The sequence below is a fragment of the Mytilus californianus genome, unplaced genomic scaffold (genome assembly GCF_021869535.1).
Source record: "Mytilus californianus isolate M0D057914Y unplaced genomic scaffold, xbMytCali1.0.p SCAF_9, whole genome shotgun sequence".
Lineage (NCBI taxonomy): Eukaryota > Metazoa > Mollusca > Bivalvia > Mytilida > Mytilidae > Mytilus > Mytilus californianus.
In genome coordinates this window covers 31,920,005-31,944,242 of record NW_026262745.1, presented here as the reverse complement: position 1 = coordinate 31,944,242, position 24,238 = coordinate 31,920,005, and the positions used below count along the sequence as shown (strand labels likewise).

At 30.6% G+C, this 24,238-nt stretch overlaps 3 protein-coding genes across 6 annotated transcripts in view; 2 read left to right on the top strand and 1 right to left on the bottom strand.

The window, feature by feature from the left end:
• The window catches only part of LOC127715119 (60S ribosomal protein L9-like), a 327,893-nt gene that overhangs the window by 255,091 nt on the left and 48,564 nt on the right, over positions 1-24,238 (top strand). The window lies entirely within an intron of this gene.
• The window catches only part of LOC127715115 (protein YIPF5-like), an 84,906-nt gene that overhangs the window by 25,639 nt on the left and 35,029 nt on the right, over positions 1-24,238 (bottom strand). The window lies entirely within an intron of this gene.
• Positions 4,426-23,159, top strand: LOC127715076 (leucine-rich repeat-containing protein 24-like). 4 transcript variants are annotated; one of them, XM_052221102.1, is made up of 2 exons: positions 4,426-4,577; positions 19,499-23,159. In XM_052221102.1, exon 2 carries the CDS (start codon positions 19,913-19,915, stop codon positions 21,956-21,958), a length of 2,046 nt encoding a protein of 681 aa, XP_052077062.1. In that variant the 5' UTR covers positions 4,426-4,577; positions 19,499-19,912; the 3' UTR covers positions 21,959-23,159. The 4 variants fall into 4 exon arrangements, with proteins under 4 accessions (XP_052077062.1, XP_052077063.1, XP_052077065.1 ...); XM_052221103.1 differs by lacking the exon at positions 4,426-4,577 and adding an exon at positions 6,833-7,081; XM_052221105.1 differs by lacking the exon at positions 4,426-4,577 and adding an exon at positions 12,785-12,888.

Genomic DNA, 24,238 nt, shown 5'->3' with positions numbered 1-24,238 from the left:
GATCTAGTTGTTTCACACATCTCTGGTGGATAGTTGTCTCAATGGCAATCATTCCACAGTCGACATCTCCTTATTTCTATATATACAGTTAATTGTTGTATTCTTCTGCACCTGATTATTACCGATCCATAGACATATATGGTAAATAAGTCTGTATTGATCTATCTGACAGAGTCGCCCACTTTATCATCAAAATATTACTATTACATCTCATATAGAATCAATATTGAGGTTAATTGTTGTTTACTGCTGAACTTATATACCAGAATTTTTTTGCAGAATGCAGATTGAGAAACTATTGGATTGTTTAGCTAGGGTATATTCTAATGTGAGTATACATTTGATTTTGAACTAAAATATGGTCAAGCATTTCATAACACAAACATGCATATAAGGCAATAAATCATGAAAAATAAATAAATTTATATATATCTGTGTATTTCTGTAAATTTTTATCTGCGTTTTATACAAGAAAATCTGTCTGTAAAATTTCTTTAAAAACCAGGAGAAGGATTTGGTTGATATTATTCTTATACACAAATTAGCTCTTCCTTTTTTTAAAAAAGTTATCCATTGAAATTAGTATTCTGAAATCTTGCATATTATCTTTATCATACAAGTGAAAATTTTAAAAAAAAGTACAGCAGGAAAAATTATTTTTTTATGTTGATCAGGTAATACAAAAGAGTTGTCTAGAGTAGATGATAATAATTATAAGTGAATTATTCCCCTTCTTGACTGGTGCATTCAATATTATCATGGAAGTGTCAATATAATACTTCCATAATGTAATCAACATTGATGTTCGTTGACATTGGAAAAAATACTGAATAGTTAAGCATATTCTTAGAGTACAATTGATTTCTATGGTTTTTCTTTTTCTTCTTGTTCAACTCTTTGTAGACATATGGTGCATTTGCACTTTATTAAAACCGATCAGGAAAACCGGCCACATGAGAATTATCAAAATAAATGTTCAATTCCTAATTATATACAAATCATAAATTTTCTGTAAGTATATAAATACATGATCTTTAGACAAGTTTAAATTGTAAACAGAAATTAAAAATCCACCCTCTAAAACACTGTTCCCTTTATGAGAGTTCAAATCCTTGGCCTTTAGAGTAAATATTTTTGAAACCGAAAACCTCTTTTTTTCATCAAGTCGAGTAATTAGATTGGGAGGAGTTTAAAAACTGAAGTTCCGTTAAACAAAGAACTTCTTACATTACGTCATTGAAGCACTATAAGTGCATAAACACTCATTACTTTTCACAGTTTTGTACCGTCTGCTGTTCTTTAATGTGTAGCATGCACTTTAGCATTTTTATATTACATAACACTTAATTGATGTATAAGTTCTTTAATTAAAATTCAATCTTGTTTATGTGATAGGGGTCAGGGCAGTCAGTATATCAGATACCCCCACTATTAAAATACATTTTAAATCTTAAAAAATGTACCTTTGATATTCTATTATCTAAAAAATAAACATTTACATAACTTGATCAACCTTTAATATTGATAATTAAATTGGATAAGCTCAACAGATAATCAAATTAATCAATACCATGTAATTAATCAATGAATTAAATAATAACATATAGGACATTTATAAACAGATATGTAAAACTGATTAGTTTTGGACACAAGTTTACAAGTAAATTACATTAACCATATTATACATTTCACATGATTGTCTCGGAGGCCGAGTGGTCTAAGTAGGCTATTGTATTACTAGCCTGTCAACACTCAGAGGTTCAGTTCGAATCCCTCACATGGCAGGTATGCTGGACTCCAATCTTAATTAACTAGGATTGTGAGTTTTACTACCAAAGGTCATGGTTCTCTCCAGGCACTCATGCTTCCTCAACCAATAAAAACTGACCACCATGAAAAAGCAAAATAGTGCTGAAAATGGCGTTAAACACCAACCAGTCAATATATTTCACATGAATTTCACACTATATTAAATACACATATATTAAGAAGCATGATAAAAAGTGACCCACTCCAGCAGTTTACCCATACCATTCATTATACAAGGAATTGCAACTGCAGAGGGTTGCTGCGCTGTTTGGTGCATTATCATAATTGCAAAGCATTTACTTTACAAGCTGAACTCTATTTAAATTACTTACTTTTCTTACATGTCCTATTTGGGTGTGTATTATCAAGCTGACTTGTTGGGGTAATGGTTTTAAAGTGTTGAACTTTTATTTTTTTTAAAAGCAGGAAAAAGGGGGTAGTCTCAGTCTTGTGATATATTTGTTTATTCTATATTTTGAAATTCCCTGGTTGCAATATAATACTTTCCTATGTTGCCCTCTCTAATGTTTCAAAGTTTGTACTTTTACTTAAAAGTTTATCATTGTGCCATATTAGAACTTAACTTCAGACTTGTGGTCTTGAAATATCAGTATCAAAACATTGTCATGACAAAACCCTAGACAACAGACTTAGTGAACATTGTATGTCTCCAGTTTTGCTGTCAGGTGAAAAAATTGTCTTACTCATTACTCTCTTAGATTCTGGGTATTTTAATAACAAGTTGACACAATGTTAGGGCATATAATAAGACTGCATGTTGACCTCAAGATGTATTTCTTTTTTTTGTGTGGTTGCTGTCAATGAAGTTATATCCTGCATGTTCTTTTATGCAACCACTACCATAAAGCTTTGTTTCATGGACATACAAAGTTTCAGATTACATTGACTCATTTACTCTTTCTGTCCAAAAGGTGAAGGGAGCCTGCTCTAATGGACCAGAGTTTTATAACTAAGATATTTGTATGGTATTTTCATGAAGGTATGAGTTCAAACCCCATATGTATTATATTACATGTAACTAAATTGCCTGAGTTCCATCTGACAGACTACTTCAATCATTCCTAATCTCATATACAGTTTGTGTATGGAGACACAAAATCTCACCTTATGATGGTAGAAGTGAGTATCACTACATATGATCAATATAATATACTCTAAATTTGGTTTATCATTACATTTCATCAGTATAAATGGAACACTTAATTAAAAAAAAACTGCCTTTGGTACTACAAATGATCTATTTCACCCAGATCAGATAAAAATTCCTACATACATTTTTTTCTTTATAAAAATGTCAGTTTGTCAGACTTTCCCCAATGGCTATGTTTTTACAAAAACATTTTATGATAGCACTTTTATGCTTGATAAATAAAAGTGGCAATATATATGTAATTTGATTAGATATGAAAAATGCTTACATGACAATTTTCAGAGCTGAGAAAAATACAGCTTTTCTAAACCATCTTAAAAGTCAGGCTACATTTCATTTCTAAGTGCAATAGGGTACAAATTTGAACACATCCAAAGTTTTTAAATTCAACTTTCAGTAGCAGATTTTGGAAGGTTCACGACCCCTGATTGAATACAAGATGCACAATAACTTCTAACCTTAAACTTTTGCAAACTTCAAAATTGCTCTTAAATTACCAGAATTAAAGGCATTGTAACACAACTGATAACTATAATTTTCAGTTAGTTAATATAACCTTTGCATATAAAACTACTTTATATTACCTGATACCCCCTTTTAGAAAAGAATAACTTATAAATGGTCTTTATTAGTAACCTGTTTGAGCTTCAGACAGGTTAATTGTGTGAAAATTTGGCTTTAAGTTTCACATACATGTAATTTGTAAAAATAAATTGAGATAACGTAATATTTTAAGATATTCGAATTGATGATAATGCTGTAGTAAAATTAGTTGTTAATTTCAGTTTTATAAGCAAGATCAGCAATCATAGCATCTAGACTAAATAGGTGGACTTATGCTTCCGATAATGATATCTCCTACAATCTTACTCACTCAAATTAAGGTGTGCGAAAGGGGGGGGGGGGGGGGGAGAAATTAGGACTTAGAGGACCTTATTTTGACACAAAATTGGCTGTTATTTTACCTTATCTATATTTTTCTTTCTTTAGAGGAATCAATGTCTGATATTGAGGAGAATTTGTGCACTATACTGGAACTCTACTGGGTTTTAAAGCCTGGTGTTAGCAGTTTAGCAGTGAATAAGCATATACAATGTACCATAGTTTATGATACATTAGCTTATAGATTTTTCATTAAGAAAAATGATTTCCAATAAATCAAGATTTTTTTGTACTACAATGTTGTGATATAGTAGTGTTGTAACAGATATATTTTGTATGAGTTACGGAAAACAGATTAAATAGTTACAATTTCAGTTCTAAGATAAAACATAAAAGTGAACAGTCACCTGAGCAAGTCTAATACTTAATTCTATCAATAAATATACCTGAAATCATTTTTAATTACTTGTGCAATCAAAAGGAAAAACACTCATGTAAATAGGTGTTAAGACATAATATACACCCATAAACCATTTATGGTCATGTGACCACTGAAGTCTTCAATCAAATCAATAAAGGCTTACAGATCATTCAGAGACATTTAAACACTGCTACATGTTGTCAGATCATCCATGCAGTTTGTTATCATGTTAAATAGAAAATAACAAATTTTATGTAGGATATTTACGAAATGTCAACATTTATAGCTTAAAAGGTAGGACAAATTTTCATATGAAATATTAAAGATAATTTATTTGACCTGACACAACATATGTAGAAATGTACATCTTGACTGATAAAAACAGAAAGGTCAAATGAAATGAATTTTGGTCTAGGAGTAGTTCTTGGACACTAACATTGCAGAACACCAGACTGTAAAAGTGGTACATATAATGAATGGACCCTCAAGTGACTTTGAGATTATTATTAATTCATGACAATATTCTGGTCTGAGCGAGTTGAAATCAATTTGTTTGTAGGTGTAAAATATAACAGCTCATCAGGAAAAAATATTTGTAAACGATAAATGAGAAAAAAAAAGGGGATTTTCATAATAGAGGCATTAAAGTTCACATTATGATGACCATGTTATCAGTCAAAGGCTAGATGTTTAGATAAGTTGTGCCCTTAACTTTAAAACTTTTTAGCATCGTAACATTCAGAGCTTGAATTTACCTCTCTTTTGAAAAAGGTGATTTAATTCTGGAAAAATCATCTTAAATCATTATCAAGGACATTTTTTTTTTATTGTCAGAAGACATTTTTACTGGCCTCATTCATATTTCCCCTTTCACACCAAAACAGAAATAACATATTTTATTTTTACTGTTTGTTATTACACATAAAACTGAGATATTTATGGACATTTATAAACTGCTTCATTACAAAATTTTATGCAAATGGTTAAAACCATGCTGTGCTTATAACTCATAAGAAAGGTGACAAAATAATGTTCAAGGTAAAAACCTAGGTATGACATCATCAGTTTATACCTGTATGATAGATGATCTAACGAACGTCTAATGAATAATAATACAGGTGATATAGCTTCACTACATGTGCAGTTTCTATATTTAGTCTTCGTTTTTTTGTTATTTTTCACATGTGACATTGAGTAATATGATACAAGGAAACAGACTCAAAGTTAAATGTTAGCTTGACAGAAAATTATGAAAATTGTAAACAATTGATAAATTGTCTGCTGCAAGCAAGATTTGAGTCACCTCAGAATTTCAATGTGAAAAAATCTTTTCTATAAAGATTTGGTATTACACTGGGTACAAACTGGGACAATTAAGTTAGCCTTCCTTTTGCCAGCTACCATCATCAAAGTTAATCACATATCGGTCATAACATTTTAAAATCCTAATTTTTTTTTCGAAATAAGAATTGACGCTGGCATCATTAATTTAGATAGAATGTTATATAAACCCAAAAGATCAAACTAAAGTGTTCAAAATTATACTTTCCATTTATCAAATCGATAAAAAAAGAAATTAAACATCTCCTTAAAAGTATAATGACATTTATTCAGATCATTAAAATTAAAGATCAACGCCTCCAGTTTCCTCTACATAAACAACGAATAGTACTGGTATGCAGAAGTTAATCGATACCAACATTTTATTTCATGAAGGGTCCCTGTAATCTTATATTTTCCCCTTAAATTTCTTTTTTCTAATATTGAAATCCTTTTTTTCCAATTGTACCAATACAAATTGAAAAGACTACATATTTGACCTCAGAAATTAATTCAGTCATGTCGACTTCTATTGGTTTTCAGCTTCATCAATCAAAGTGCTGAAAGTACTTTAAATCAGTAGAAAAGAAATATAACAAAAGATTTTTTCTGTTGATATCAAAACTTTATAACAAATAATTTGTTATGCTTTGCGTGACATCTATTGTTGGAAATTGAATAGAGAATACAAATAAAGTTATTTTGAAATGCAAAATATGTTCTGAATAATCATTGTAATATTTGAAAAGAAATAAATCTATATTCATACACTTCCAAGTTGTAAAGAAAATAGCAACACATTGCATTCCAGTTTTGTTCACCTATGAATTGTACTGAAAATTTGAAACACCTGGCTTTGGTCATTTTCTCTTTACAAGAAAATAGAGCTAAACAATGGTAAATTGAAATTCTTCCCAAATTGATTGTGTTAAAGACTTAACTTTTGGACATTCTTCAACAAACTTTATCAGAGACGACTATAATAGTCGTTGACAGACGATTTGTACATGACAAAGACAACTAAATAGGGTGTGATCAGGTTTACTGATCCCTGCGATGATACTGTTTACAAATATTATTGAAACATACAAAAGGTGGAAACAATACCTAAAATTTCTTTCGTAATGTGTCTAGTGTTTTGAAACAAGACAATATAATCATTCAATCATAACAGAGAAAAGTATATCATTTCAAATATAAATACTCCTAATCTTTAGCTTTTCTTCAAACTTCTTCCCTATTTTCGTGATAAGTCATAATAAGACTCCAGTCATTTAATCGACAAATTTAAAACGTAAAGACAAGTGACCACTGAGTACACTTTCAGTTGGGTTTTTGTGGATTTACGTCTTATGACGAGACAATTTACATAATCAAACATTAGCTGTGTGGTCTACCAGAGGACCTACAGATTTATTTTCACAGCTTACCAATAATAATTGAGGGCTACCTGTGGATTTATTTACATTAACTTTCAGGTAAATTTAATTATCATTGTATCATTAAACAGTTGAACAACCAGAAAAGATTTTAAGCCTACACCTATCTATTTTATTCAATTACCATGTTTACGAATATTCTTGATTTCTATGTAAATGTTTACAAAAGGAAAATTGCCATTGATAAATCTCTGAATAAACTTTTTACACCAAATTTAATGGACATTTGTTAAGACTTCTGGCATCCTATGTAGAATTCCAGCAGAAGACTGAAGTTTCATTATTGAATGGTAATTAAACTGTTGGGGTACCATAACTAACCTTCTTACAGTGAATTCTTTAATTCTATATCAAATCAGTTTTTGAAATAAAAACTTACAAATCAATGAATTTAAGAAAAGACTTAAATTTTTATATTTAAACTTAAATTACTTATTCTGTCACCTCTGACAACAAATGTCTAAAATGATAATTTTTTTTTCATCATATGAAAATGATACAGGGAATTAGCAAAGTCATATTAGACAGTGCATCTAACAGACAACATGAACCACCAACATGCGATTCATCCTTGAAAATACTTATATATATATATAGAAAATTCTTTTTCTTGGTTTCGGTTGGGTTGGATTAGGGTGGGATTTAGTCTAAGAGCTTAATATATTTATTTACCATGTTTGCATGCTTGGCTCATGAAAATAATTAGGATATTAGAAGCAGCTGAGTTATACAATTAGGTCAATCTTATCAATTGTTATGGTGAATTTCTATAACTGGAATTGTATAATTCACTAAAATCGTGAATATTTATGGTTAATTTAGTAATAAAATCTGATAACTGAATCCATAAAATCAGACTTAATCCTTTAATGTGAGCAATTATAATTATTTATGCTTTATCAATATTTAACACTGTTATCAGGATTAAAGGAAAGCCATATGAAAATAAGACTCATTTTAAAAATTCAATAAGTTCTTAATGATATTGTGTTTAATCTGACAGATAGAAATACAGAAGAATCTTAAAAAGAAATGCAGAAAATGTACATTGCCATTGATAAGGTCAATATTTTTATTATTTGTTTAGAATTTACATAAGACTTCAGCTGCCAATGTCATTAATCAATTGTAAGAGAGTTCCACATTAATTCTGACAACAAACAAGAAATTGGAACCAAACCCACTTTGTACAATACTGGTATTGACATATTAGCAAATGTATGTCATTTTCTTCAAAAGCAAGTGTCAAGTCCTTTGAAAATGACAAAAGGTTTCATGTACATTTCACTGTTCATGGTGTCAAAGATTGATTTCAGTTAAAACCTGAGGGGAAGAAATAATCCGTTAAGATCTTATAATTTGTTTTTCTTGGCTTATCTCAAGCAAGAAAAACCAGTACACTACTTTAAAATTATCAACAATACCTCCTAAGGCAATGATAAGAGAAATGCTGGATAAAACTGAGGACCATTCACATTCCTTACTGGACATTATGTAAGACCAGTAATCTTGAGATTTTTGGCTTGTATCTAGTTATCCATACATCAACCTTGAATCAGATAAAATAACAGTTGAGCCAATTGAGATTGAAGATGTTCAAGGATCTGAAATACCAAATCTATAAAGATATCTATCATACAGAGCCAAAAAGTAGATATATACACAATAATTCAGGTACAAATATACTTTTGTGAATAAACCAGCACTTAATTCCCACATGATTTTGGGAAAAGGGCAGTGACTATTGTATTAAAAGCATAAAGATAAATTGACAAATGAACCATGGATAATATTTTGATATGTATCTAAGGAATGAATATCAGATTATTAAGAAACTAAATTTTCAGCTTTTTTAATTAGTTAACCTAAGTTGTTTGGCTATTCTTTTTAGGTCCTTTTTAATCATATATTAGCTCCTCAAGTTGATGCAAGTTATCTTGGCTTTCAAACTTTAAGGTTTAGGTGTTCCTCACTCATCAGATGAAGGTAAATCCAGAAAAGCACCTGATGCACCAATTCATTATGTGTTATTTTCTTTTTGAAGACAAAATGGTAAGAAAAAATTTGATTGCCAAAAACCAGTATGTCAATGCTTTTAAATCATGAATTATGCAAAAGCTTGTAATTCGTTTACTTTACAAGCAGACAAGTCTTGACCATGCAACAAGTCAAATCTTTTAAAGACTTATTAGACGCTTTAAGTTGCCAAACGTCTAACTTTGTTGACAAAAGTTCATATTTGACAAAGGCTTAAATTGACTTTCATGTATAGGAGATAAAGTAATTAACCCTAAAATCCAGAATAAATACAGTTAATAACTTTACAAATAGAATGCTGGAATTTTCTAATGGTCAGTCGATAGCACTACATTCCTGGTCAATAGTGGTACATGATTCGGACTGACCGGGAGGTAATTGTTGTAGGCTAAGTAGCCATTAAGGAAGGAGAAATAAAAATCCCATAAAAGATATTGGCTAAAGATAGCATCTTCCATTAAATCCTATAGGTATGGTTAATTTGACCATGATAATGATGAAAAATGTATGCTGAAAAGCAAGATTACACAAATTGGCTTATGTTTTATATGATCAAGTTGACATTCTGTTGATTGGTTTTATAAATGGTGGAATTAACAACCAAGTGGTCATTTTTGGACCAATCAGTTCATTTCACTGACAACAAAATTTGCTGACCCTTTTTCAATTACAAATCCTGCCGTTATGACTAAGTTATTTGGAAAAAATAAGTCCTGAGGGCCACATTTATAATCAACTGAAACTAACAATTCAAAAATGTTTTGACTGAATAACATTTTCTAGGAGTCTGTAATTCTGCAAAACACTTGAAGCTATGAATATAACCATCTGTGGAGTATTGTCATTATACAATCTGCTCTAGGATCTCTAAATCCACTCCACACCTGCTACCTTAGTAGCAACTGGCTCATATAGACAGATGTATCATACTACTTTTAACTTTTTTACAAGAGAGAAAATTTGTACATCATCCAAGGGTTTGTTTTGGGGCAGCTTTAAATTGAATTATACTTGTATTGAATCTGGTGAAAGATTTGATTGCCTTCGCAATAATAGCGAATTTCTTTTGGGGGTAGTGACTGACTAAAGCCAGCCCCACTATCAAAGAGGGACGAAAGATACCAGAGGGACAGTCACAGATGACACAACATAGAAAACTAAAGACTAAGCAACACGAACCCCACCAAAAACTGGGGGTGATCTCAGATGCTCCGGAAGGGTAAGCAGATGTGGCACCCGTCGTTTTGCTTATGTTATTACAAATACGGTAAATAGTCTAATTCGGTAGGTCACATTCGTGAAAAGGGAAGGGTATTGTAGTTACGACATAAGGAACATATCAGATATCATCTGTGAAATGGTTATACCATAACGGTCAACCAACTAGTGATGGCGTCCGTAAAATTTACGAAGGGATGATTTCAGCTTCACCATTTGGAACTCTTGGTTTAATAGCTTCCTTGTGAGCAGCAATCCTCTATCAAGGAAATCATGATAGGAAATACAAGCCCGGGAATATTGTATCAATTGGGAGATATATATTCTGTATGTAGGCGCTGCTGGAATGTTGCTACATAGAAATGGAAAGTTCACAATTGGGAAGCTGAAACCATCTCTTTTGTCGTAAAGTTTTGTTTTCAACTTGCGTTTGTAGGCGCAAGTGGATAGTGGGGTCTGGCTTAAGTCAGACTGTTTTGGGGGCTTCAGACTCAGGCCTTAAGCTGTTCCAGAATATTCTAAATTACTCATTTTTACAAGTTTTATTCTCCATCCAGATGGCTTTAGTCAGACTGTTTTGGGGGCTTCAGACTCAGGCCTTAAGGTATTCCAGAATATTCTAAATTACTCATTTTAACAAGTTTTATTCTCCATCCAGATGATCCCCCATGATATTTTTATACTATACATTTACCTTCAAAACAAATATCTTTAAATTGATCTGCAAACCTTTACATAACTTTTTGCATTCAAGTTAACTCAGCTGTAAACCAATTAACTACTAATAAAAAACATACAAAATGTTTTAAATTAATAAACTTCAAAGTTTTTTTATAATCTCAAGTGCATGAATAATGCAAAAACTAAATCTTGAACAATATTGTCCCTTTTAAGGTAAAGTGCATATTTTATGAAGCTTTCAAATATTGACAGGAAAATCAAGCAGAAGACATATTTACTAATATAACACCATGTAAAACCGTCAGTGTATACTATTAAATTTCTTACAATAGCCTCAAGCTATTAACAAAAACCATTGCTTTTTATCAAATTCTTATAATGTTATAAATGGTGTTAACTCCAAAAATTGAATTGACAATTTTCAACTTGAAAGACCTATAAATTTGAATTTTGAAAAGTATTTGAAAGAATCACAAAAAGATCTCAACATATTCTGACTTAAATATCATTTATTTCAATTAATTGCTTGTAAAGTGGGTGTAAAATTGGTCAAAGACCTTGTGATCTTTTGTATATATTTCAAAGACCAAAATGTCAGACGTTAAAATTTAAATCTTAAGTCAGCAAAATCGAGTACAAAAAAGCTCAAAACTAAAATTTGACTGTCAAACATGAGTGATGACCACTTGGTCAACTCAAGAGATAATACATCACACAAGGACATTTATATCTCATTCAGGTCGTTTTATTGTCACCCGTCAACGAAAAATCAACCTAATGACAATAATGGAATGTACACAGCAATAATATGTTCATTTCTTACAACGATATCACCTCAGATGACATTGCGGTCAGCACACGAGACATAACCGGACGTCTGTGATCAACAGTGCAAACTTTGGAAAACTAAATACTTGTGTTGTCAAATTGATCATGTAACCTTTATGCATATATAAGAATTATATAAAGTTAAACATGTTGATTCAAGCTTTCCGAATAGCTGACAAAGTGTTGAGAAAACTTGAGTACAAACAAACAATTGCTGAACTAATCTGGTCATACTTTTGTGCACATACATGTATTGCACACGTGGCATCAGCATGGTTTATAGAGACAGGACTATAAAATTCAACATACAATTTGTGAAAAACAAAACAATTTATTCTGAATTAGATGTCAAACTTTTAATTGAATGTTGAATGTTATCAGTAAATCTTGAGTGTATCATAATCCATGCCCTACAGGACAAAAATTAAGGTAAGAGAGGTAGAGTTGAAGTCACCAATCACAACTAAGGTTGACTGATCTGAAGATATCATGCAATATTTGCAGTTTGTATTAAGTTTTAAAATGTTTTAAAATCAGAGTGAAAAACTAAGCAAACATATACATTTCTATTCTGGCGTCAAAAAGGTAAATTTGTTGATCCTTTTTAACGGCTTTTACATACAGTGTAGTCACAAATATACAGTCTAGGTAAGAAAAGCAATACCATTTTCAATTTAAATTCAATTTTTGTTAGTATTGTATTACTTTGTCTATTCATTTTATTTAAAATTTGTGTAATTAATCTGCAAATGAAAAAATAACATTTCAAGGAATAAAAGATAACTGATGATGTGTTCTGAAATGTACAAGTATCTTTCTACACTCCATGTTACATGTCTTTACTCTGAAAATTTATGCACATTAAATATGTATTACAAGTTAAAGAATATTTCATATCATGTTATGCATATATATTTTTGAATAATTTATTATGTCATTTAGACAAATTTATTTCTTCTGTATGCTAAATTTACCTTGTTCAATAAATGCATACAAATTTATCATAATTTCATTGAGACCTGTATTGTACGGACAGGTAAAAAGCGTACATTAGACAGGGAAAATTATATATTCTCTATAAGGTAATAACTTGATTTACTCTAAAAACTCATTTATATATATATACATATCATTATTCAACAAAGCTAAGCGCAAGTTAAAATTTCAAGACAATGGCGTCCATCAAGCACATCTATACATCAATTTAAAATTAGGATGGGGTATGGTGTATCATTGACATGATTATACTTAATAAAACCCTGATTAAAATAAACCATGCTTTTATTGCTGCTCTTCATCTCAAAGTCATAGTGAGGATATAAACTTAAAGAGAGAAACATTACAAGTTCAAGATGACCCATATGACTGATATGAAAGGAATTTGTTGCAAGATGTCGATAATGCTACATCTGTGTATTGATTAAAATGTTTGTTTTTCAAACACATTTATAAACTGTAACAGATAAATAACTCAGTTTTTATGAATATATAATCTTTGAAAACTTATTCACATCAAGGGGTGGAGGTGGGGTGCACCTTTAAAGTTTTAACCTAGCATTTAAACCTAAAATATCATAAATTTGCTTTTAACTGTTGGTTCATATATTTTCCTTGTACCATTTACGTGGTTTTACCAAAGTTTGCATATTCATTGTCCTATAGGAAATTTATACTTCCCTGAATATCTAATTTTGGGTTCATTTAAAACCCATGAAATCCATGAAAATTGGTACCCAACAAATAATTATAAGTCTACAGTAATGAAAGTTCCTAAAATCAGCCCCTAATGTCATCTATCAGAAGTTGAACTAATGTGGTTAGTAAGCCTTATCACTTGAAACCACAATAACATGGCAATCTTCTTTTTATTTTGAAAAAAAGAAAGTCGTGTCTTTGTTGATATAAAGTTTTACAAGCCTTTAAATAAGACGCAATTTGAAATTGATAGGCTTGAACTTGATTGCACCATATGCCCCGAGGAAGTGCAATAAGTCTGTCATTATTTGATGGTGCAGTCTATCAGAGCACTTTAAAATTTCCATGACTGAGGTTTACGATTGTTCAATTATTGAATAAATTATATCTGTGCAGATTATACTACATTTAAAGGGTTTCTGAATCATTAAACTTACTACCTGTCGCATATGACTAGCTTTCAAATACTGGGTTAGCAAAAAGTTCCATTGGTTAAATTCAAACAAATTGTTTTTGCTATAGTCTGTATATCAAGACACATGTATAGGTAACACTTACGCTGACAATGATGGCATGCATTAAGCACATCAATCAATCTTTATTTAAAAGAAACTAAAAGATATGATGGACTGGAAAAAAAAAGGAAATTTAGTTAATTCAAAACACAATTTCCGAGTCATGTTTCCATTCCATATTTTTGCATATACCCAAGTGTTCTTTTTCAAGATATTTTTTTGCACTGATCAACCTTGTGACTGTTTATGTTAGAATAAACCTGTTTTTGTATGAGATTTATCTGATGGATGTATGCGTTATGGGTATAACACGAGGAGGCATGTTGGAATTTGTTATATTCTTCTTACAATGCAGTCCCTAAATTTTGATACATTATTCCTCATCAAATAATCTATTATCTTCATGGCTTACGTCATTTTGATTTGTAAGAATTATTAGGGTGTTAAATGTCACTTTACTCTAAATATCTTTGTGACAAATCAAAGCTTTATTTAAGCCCTGCATGAGTTTGGTATACCTAACTTAGGATATCACTTATTCACATATTTAATATCGATTGTCTCAAAAACAAAGTTTTATTAATACATGTACTACATATTGAAAATGAATTAGTTTCAACAAATAATATGCCGCCAGAAGTTCATCTCAAAATCGGAAGTTAAGGTGTGGCCAATTGTTGAGGTAATCTGAACTTTCACTTGAGTAAGGAGTAACTTTACAATTAAAATACACCTTCCTTCAAAAACATATAGTATTACCAGACATCATCAAAGTAATATAGAATGAATTTTTCACCTCAGACGCCTCAGTCAAGTTCATCTCAAAGTCAGGTGTGTCTGAATACTTAAATAAAATCTAATATTTCAGTATAGGAGTCGGGTAACTTGAGATTTGAGAATAACACCCCCTCCCCCTCCAGTTAACATTATCTAATCCCTCACTGGAGAAGAAAAAACATGAGGATTAAAAATTATAACCCCCTCCTTCATAACATATCATATTTTCAGAAAATTCATCAAAATATTGAAAGACGACATTTTCACCTTTATGACACATATATGATAAATAACACATTTATATGTTTGATTAAGATACACTACTCTGTAAGATACCAGATCAATACTCAATGCACTTATATTTCCAACGTCAGACGGAGGAGTGGTCATAACTTCTGCTAATTTTATTATATTTATTTTGAGACATTTTATGATGAATAGGAAAATACGTTTTTTAATTGTCATGAAATGTTGGTACCAGAAGTAGGATAGTACCAGTGATCTTTAACAAAACTTTAAAGGTAGGGTAGTAAATGCTCATTAAGAAATTATTATGTATTTCATTATCTTAAAGAATATTTTGCTGATAATTATTGTAAGTTAATTTGTTTCAATTTTCTTTAACACTTAATTTTTATACTTTTCAATACATTTCGAAAATTTTATTATGTCAACTTTTTATTAGTGTAGAAAACCAGAATATTAAAATCACCCTCTGCAAATAATATACAGCATAATGTTATCACATATTGCTACATTAATTAAATAATGTTAACTGGAGCTTAAAGTATCAAACTATTTTGTATCAAGTTGTGCTCAGATGGTGCGAATCAACAGTTTTCAGCACACAAATGTCACAAATTATATCTGCTTCTTAAACATAACTTGTACATGTAGGCCCAAAATCATTAATAATAGTCTGTTTGGACATACAATTAAAAAATAAGGGGCAAATACTTTTACTCAAGCTGTTCAGTTGATGTCAGTGTGAACAATGAAATCATTTTCAAAATGAAAAAGTTGTTTATACAGACGTAACAAATTATTTATTCCTCAAGGATTTTTATCAAAATCATAATTTGTTTTATCTTACATCTACCTGAATACATTGCAGCAATGTGACAATTAATATTTATATATATAACAGGATGTTGCTTCAAAACTGTGAAAATTTTAATATAGAAATTGGATCAAAAGGAATATATGACATTGAATGTGTCATGTCTGCTGATCTTTTAATGTCTTTAATTAGCCAATTAATAATATGATTAAATCAATGCTCAATACACAGTAGTGATTAGTCCAGGAAGTTAATTAAATCAAGAGGTCAAAAGGACATCTGTGATACTAAAATGAGAATTATTAATCCTCCTAATTGGCAGATGACCATAATTTATTTCAATTAGTCTAAATATGGAACTTGCCAGACTTCAGACCTGTCAAAATCTAAAGAAATATGCATAAGATTAACTATCAAATTTCCTCAGATATTAAATCACGAATTTCCTTTGAAAAACTTCTGAACAGGAAAAGTCTTAGACCTCACAGCTTAAAGGGTCCAGCAACTAAGTGTGAGATACATGTATATCTTTATAAATAAATGGAGATATGGAGTATCTATATGCCAATGAGACAGCAACCCAATGACAAAAACAATTGTAACTCTCATCACTGAAAGTCCAATTTCTACAAAAAATCCATGAACTGAAAAATCTCCAACATGGCCAGGTATTGAAAAAAGCTTTACAAACAGTCACATGTACTGGTACTTTAAAGTAAAAATTCCAAAGCAATTTGAAACTTGATATCTGTGTTAATTATATATGTTCAAAAAACAGTTAATAAAAAGATCATATATGCATGTTCCATCTAATCTTAAATCTTTTATAATATCATCTTGTGCTATATTACATATTGATTGTAAAATAATGTGAACTTTTAACCTTTCCAGTGGTTTACAAATAAGTCTGTTATGATGAATAATGAAAATATTATGTCTTAAATCAATAGCCAGTGGAACTGTACATTTATGATTATTTTTTGTATCCACTCCATTATATATATAAGTACATTGACTATATATGTTTTAACAATGAATTTTGGTCCGAAAAAACTTAGGGCTTATATAAAGAGGTGAGATGTTTAGTTATCAGTACAGGGATTATTATGTGACTTACTTTGTTTCAATTGCATTTTTATGGTTGACACAAAACCAAAGCTATTGCAGCTTGCTTTTGAAAATAAATTTGGAGTGGAATATTGCTGTCTGCATACTTTGATATAATTATTAAGTGTAGTTTTACATGTAGCTGAGTTAAAATTTTTGTATTGGTGCTTAATTCAAATATGAATAAATTTAAATTTTTTTCTGAACTGATTTTTATTCTTCTGATAAAATAAAAGGAGAGAGGGGTTTACTTCTGTCACAGAGCGTAGTATTTACTCCACAATTTTAATTTGTTTCTCCCCAAGTCAGGAAACTTATAAAGGATTCACTGTTCTTGTTTTACATCAATTTTGAGTTTTTGATTCCGTGTTGATGGTAGGACATATACTGTCTCTGTTGATTTCATTCATAACTCAGCCAAAGATTGAGACCTTGACATTTAATGTTTTGGTAGTCATTGATGTTAGTCTAATTGGTATCTTATTTTTCCTTTTATTGTCAATTTGCGTTGGTTCAGGTTTGTTGCTTAATTGAAATAATGCCCACATCTTCAAGTTTCGATCTTGCTGAAATGAATAATATTCATCAAAAATTGTGTATTGCAAAATAAACTTTTCTCATATGATGCTAGTTTATAAGGATCTATTTTCTAATAAGGATTACAAATGATATAATTCTTCTAGTGATAGATTTTATACTGTTTCACTCTCTGTCTTTTATAAAGACAAATAGATTATATATCAGGGATTACATCTAAATCCATCAGACAGTCTGCTCCGAAATAAAATTACAAATGATTCTCCTTTAGTCATTAGTGTCAACGTTGATCTCTTGAGGATATCTGATCCTACCTACACTTAAACATTAGTTGTCTCTGAGAAACCTTACCAAGTATCGATGTCTGAATAAATCGTGTCAGGACTGAATTTTGACATTATTGTTACCATATACCATATAGAAATGTCTGCACAGCATTTTCAATATCATAGGGTGTCACATGACAATAATGTGACAATTGTCCCATGGGAATTCATATAATTGGAAGTAATACTGTTATGGAAATCATGGAGGATCATTTCTAGGATTCCGTTACAGAAATTCTGTATTTAATGTCAATGAAGCAAGATGTTCTGATGATAGGATTTCTTGCCTCAGGAAAATTCTGGTTAACTCGCTGATGTTACTGTATAGTTAACAGTTTGTAAAATATTGGAAAGACACAACAGCTCTATACCAATAAATTATTAATTCAATCTAAAGGAATCTTGTCTTATTCCTATTCTTTAACTTTAAGCTTGAACATAATATATAGACTGTTTAGTATACTATTCCCAGCTTTAAGCAGTAAAAGATTTTTTTTAATAATCATAGTTTTTCTTTTCACATATCACTCTACAAGCTTTTTTTGAGAAAATAAAAATATCTTTCCAATTAAAAATAAAATTCTGTCATATAACTATGGTATCTTGGAAGTTTAATTTGAGTGTTTACATTTGTAAACCTAAATGATGGCATACAGTAGTATAATAGTATACATTTACAGATTAGGAATACTTCAACAATATTAGTATTAAATCTTTATCCACTTCTTAGTTGAAGTATTTCATCCTCCTTAAATATTAAATAAGAGAACTTATTTCCGTTTCATTATGGGTTACAAACAGGCTGGCTACTTTGATTTTTCCTATCCTATAATTCTTTTATGTTTCACAAAGCAATGCATCTATCAACGAAAAGCATACATAACTTGCAGTCTTCAGGTCTTTTACATTACATAGAGAGTTTTAAGATGAGATACTGATGGCAGGCATCAGTTGATATGTCTGTTTCAATTTACATTATACAGTTATTTGATGTACATTTCTACAAACATTTACTACAAAAATATTCTGGCCATTCTCCCTATGTTATGATGAAAATGAATTAATAGATTTGTAGGTAAACAAAAAGTTAGTATTCTGATTTACCTATTTATTCATACTTGGCAGAACACAATTTTCTATTATTAAGTCTTATTAAGTGCTACACTGAATACTGATTTTGAAAATTACGTCCTATTTGACTAAGAATTTTCCGAAACCAGTATGGATATTTGCACTCTTGAAACATTGTTGCATTTAAAACATGATAAAACTTGCATCTCTTTGATTAAGTCTTATTTAACTGACATACTGACAATTGCTCAAATACTATGTTGATCAACATTGATGCCATATTTTTATTCAAATTATGAGAAAACAGTAATGTTTATAAAGTGTATGTAACACTTATTTGTACAAACAATAATTCATCTTAAATGCCAAAGAAATATGAAACAAACAAACCATTTCATTATTATGTCATTTATATGTGTTATTTTAAGAAGGAAATTGGTTTCCCCTCTGTCTTAGGAATTACAATTATGTTTTCCTTCTATTATTACAAAATCTGTTAGATCCCAGTTACATAACATTCAGATATATTACAACTTGAGTTAAATTAATTAGCTTGGATGAATAATGCAGAATTAATAAGATTTCCCCTTTTTTCTATTTTTAGCTACAGAAATGAATGTCAATATGAAGAAGACACTACTGGAATGATACTGTGGGAAAAAAAATCAATGTTCTTTCTTTTAATCAATACCTCAAGTTACAGTGGGAATGATGAAAAGATGGATTTTTTATTTCATTGATGACCAGCACGTGCAATGAGTCATTGTGGATTTCAAACTTTAAGCAGTATTGATAATAACAGAGAACTATAACATCAGATATTGCTAAGTTGTTGCTAATGACAAAGCAGCATTGATGAAGCATTATTAAGGAAATATCACTAGTGAACAGATGTGTGTGTCTAAAAGATGTAAAATTACAACATTCAACAACTGTTTTACAGCATCATTTCTCAGCAAGTGTTGGAATTAATTTCAAGTTGTCTGCCAAAATTACGGAAATTGATTTTTATTTCAAAATGCACCCCAATACTGGAATTATCTTTCATATTTTCATATTTTATATAGTTATTTCACTATCTTCTTGTGAAAAAAGATGTACACTTTCTTATGAAAATGAAATTCACATTGCAAACTGTAGTGGACTTGGATTATATCACATCCCGTTTGAACTTCATCATAATATAAAAATACTTGATCTCCGAAACAATGGTCTGAAAGTGATCGGTGCTAATGCTTTTGCTAAATATGATATGCTGACGCAACTATATCTGCAAAACAATTCACTACAAGAAATAAAAGCAAATGCTTTCGAACAACTCACTCAGCTGAAGCATTTGGATTTGTCAGTTAATCAGTTGAGGAGTGTGCCTACTTCAGCTTTTCCTGGACTTACGTCTCTCTTAGTGCTTAACCTTAAAGGGAATAAATTCAGCAATCTTCAAGATGATGCCTTTTCTGGATTGCCATCTTTGACAAGTTTATATCTTGATGGGAACTATATAGAATATGTCGGAAACAATGCTTTTGAAGGTTTGAGCTATTTACAAACATTGGAATTACAAAACAATAACTTGAAAACTTTAAGTGAAGAATCTGTGCAATTCTTTACAAAGCAATTCAAGTCTTTTAAACTTTATGATAATCCGTGGTTCTGTGATTGTCGAATCAGATGGCTGCAGCAATATTTACACAATTCATCTTATCATAGTCTAATTCATTGGATATTTCCTGAGGGTGAGCCACAGTGCAATGGACCACATTTAGTAAAAGACAAATCTTTTTCACAACTGGAGGAAAGTGACTTCGTTTGTGAAATCATAATGTATTCAAGTAATCAAGATCTCACTATAAAACCAAAAGAAAAAATTGAACTTTTCTGTAATTATTATGCTGACCCTTATTCATCACCAACATGGACAAAGAATGGGATGGAATTAACAAGTGATGGGCAATATGGTCAATACAGTATTGACACAAAGCAAGAGTCTATGATATATAGTACTCTGAAAATTTTAGATTTTAGTGCTAGTGATATGGGAGAATACAAGTGTTCTGTAGAAAATGCTAGGAGTTCTGGGAGTTTAAAATTCACACTATCCTTAGAAGGTCATAAATTTGACCCATCGTTAGTCAAACCTTCACCAATAGAGGAACAAAAAAGTTCTCGAAATGATCATACGATAAAGATTACCTTATCTGTAGTTGGTGGCTTTTTACTTCTTTTAGTTTTAATTGGAATGTTTATTTACATGTTACTAAGATTTCGTAGGAACCATCAACGAAAACTGGAAGAGCGAAGTCAAACATTCAAAGAACATCTTAAAACGAATGTTTTGAATCAATCGGATATTACCGAATCAGAAAAATATGACAAAAAACAACCAGTGAATGGGGATATTGAAATTATGGAATGTGAACCATTATATGCACAAGTCAGAAAAGACTTGAACCCTAATAATACTTATGTTTCATTCCAAGGAGAATTTAATGATCCTGAAGATAATGGTGGCTTTTCATCCTCCACCAATCAAACTAAAGGAAGTGATAGTTCTCAGTGCGAATCAACTTCTCCATTACTTGATGACTGCTCTCCCATACCATGTGAATCTCATGACCTACTTTATGACCCCTCACATGGTGCAGGATCATATTATCATACTCCACAACGAGCTCAAACTCTTAACTCACGATTCCTGCCATCGCTAAGTTCATATGATACATATGACACTTACTTATCATATAGTACGCCATATAGTACTCTATCACGCAATGGAAACAATATTCATGGCTCTCACAACGGGAGCTATTACCATGGAAATTACCCAATGAATGGGACACATACATTACCCATAAATAGTGCTAATAGAATTCCTCACAAAAGTGCTTCAACAAGTTATATAGGACCATTACCGCCAAAGAAACCACCAAGAGTGTTTCATTCACGAGACAGTATGTCACTATCACAAACGAGTAGTAGTGCTGGTAGTGAATCAACTCATACATCAAAGAAACTGTCGTTGCCAAAACCTGGTACAGTAGATTCATTTGGGACAGCAGTTTAATACTTTACACTTTTTGATTTAATAAGTACCGCAGAAAATTAGAACAATCGGTCGATACTTTTATTTGATTGGTTTGTAATATGTATTGGCCCAATAAAATAATCTACCACAATACAGTAGATTAACAAAAGTACTATCATGACAATTGTTTTCAGCTAAAACTTAGGACTCAGCTCAAAATTAAGTAGCCAGGGCTACTTGGTCCCTGTTAAATCTTTTCCCCTGAATATAAGACATAGAGGATCACCTCTGTTGTTCCAAAGACTGGAAGTCTTAATGCTGATCTTTTTTGGCATCAAAGTTATTAATCTTAAAAGAGTGATTATGTGTACTTATTAATTCATTCATTTATTCCTTTAAGATTTTTTAACTTATTTTAAATTTTTTTTTTCAGTGCATTTAATTGCTAGGACCAAATATTTCAACTTTTATAAGACATTGTTATTTTTATACATATGAGTCTGGTTTTTATAAAAAAAAAAAAAATAGACTGGATTTTGTGGGCATTTATTGTAATATTAAGTATGCCAGCTTTTCAATTAACATTCCAGCTTCTTCAAAAAATCATCAAATAAGCAAAATAAATCATAGCTTCATTTTTTTTATTGTGTGATCAATGCCTACTGTTCATAGCTTTTAAAACGCTTGTTGTCATTTTGGTGTAAGTCTTTCAAGTGCAATTTTTTGTGTATGTTTTGCTATCATCAAATTATTTTTATTGAAACATTCCATGTATACGGATTAACACTGAAAACAAACATTTTATTTTCTATCCTTTAAAAGTGTGATTTCATGCTGTAACAAACAAATTAAGGGTTAAAGGAAACAACTCTTTGTTTCAAATGGACAAATTGATAAAAGAGGCGATGGCTATAGTTTCTACTTTAGCACCCTTAAAGGGACAAAGTAATGATAAACGATTGCTTCGACACAACATTATGAACAAAAAACCTTTACTAAAGTATGTATATTTTTTAAGGAAAATGAATTCAAGCAAATTATAGGGCATTTTCAGCCATTTATAGAATCTAACATTCAAGTTTTGTTTTCAGTGTTAAACAGTTGTCAATATTGTATGAAAGTGAAAATCTCATTCAACTTAATCAGTATTTTTGTGTTCACATTGAATCATGTCAAGAAGACAAGAGAAGAATATATTTTTTCATCAATGTTGGTGTGTGAATAAAATTTTGGAACTTTACTTGTATTGCTTTTAAATATTAAAATAAGGAGATGTGGTATGATTGCTAATGAGACAACTATCCACTACATTTAAAATGATGTTGTAGTAAGCACTTAAAGGCCACTGTATGCACAAGTTCAACAGTGAGAAAAACTTGTACTGTAAAGTCGGCTATAAAAGGCTTAAGACATTCAAAGATGTGACTTTCATGGCTAAGATTCACGGTACTGTCAATTCAATTACATCATATATTTTCTTGCCTTTTCCAAGAAAAACATTGCAAATTACCATATTTTAAGTGATGACCCTTTACACAAGGGATCCAAGCGATATTTAGGTCCTTTACAATTTATACCATTCTTTGATTTGACATATTTCATTGTAGGAAAAAAGTGAAGGCATAAATGCTGACGCATTAGATTGCTTTTATTTTACAATATCAAAATTTGCATGTCTGAAAAACATTACTTATGACATTTGAAAAGTGTACTACAAATTGTTAACTCGAGCAAATATTAACTGCATGGGTCATATGAGTCTAACCATTGTTTTGTTAAAAAAAATTTAGACAAAGTATTCAAAACAAAATATTGTTCAAATTCTAAGTTACATGAAACTGAATCAGTTTAATCTGCTGCATGTTTGTATCTGTTGCATATGGTGTAGGCATCTCTGGGACAGCAACCTAACAACATAAAGTCACAAAAACACATCTAAAAGTCAACAATATTAACATCTTTTGTTCAATATTTCTTCAAGCATTCAATTACCATTCTAAGCAGTCAACACAATTTTAAAGTACACTTCAATCAATAATAATTAGGTACCATGTCAAGTTAAATTTGCAATTTAGTTTATTTATCAAATTAAATATAATTTCTCCAATTTGCAGATCTGTGTACTTTTGATAATAAAACCTAGCTTTTATTTTTTTATCTTCTTTTTATGGATATACATGTAATACAGCCATAAAATTACAGGAAGTTCAGTAAAATGACATTAAAAAAAATACAATAAAAACGGGAAATAAGAGCACAACTCTGGCCCCCCAAAAAAAGAAAGAGTATTTTGTGCTTAGCTAATTAGTAGGGGAAAAC

Bases quoted from the DNA above. Each gene is read 5' to 3' on its own strand.
- LOC127715076 (XM_052221102.1), top strand. From the start codon at position 19,913: ATGCACCCCAATACTGGAATTATCTTTCATATTTTCATATTTTATATA.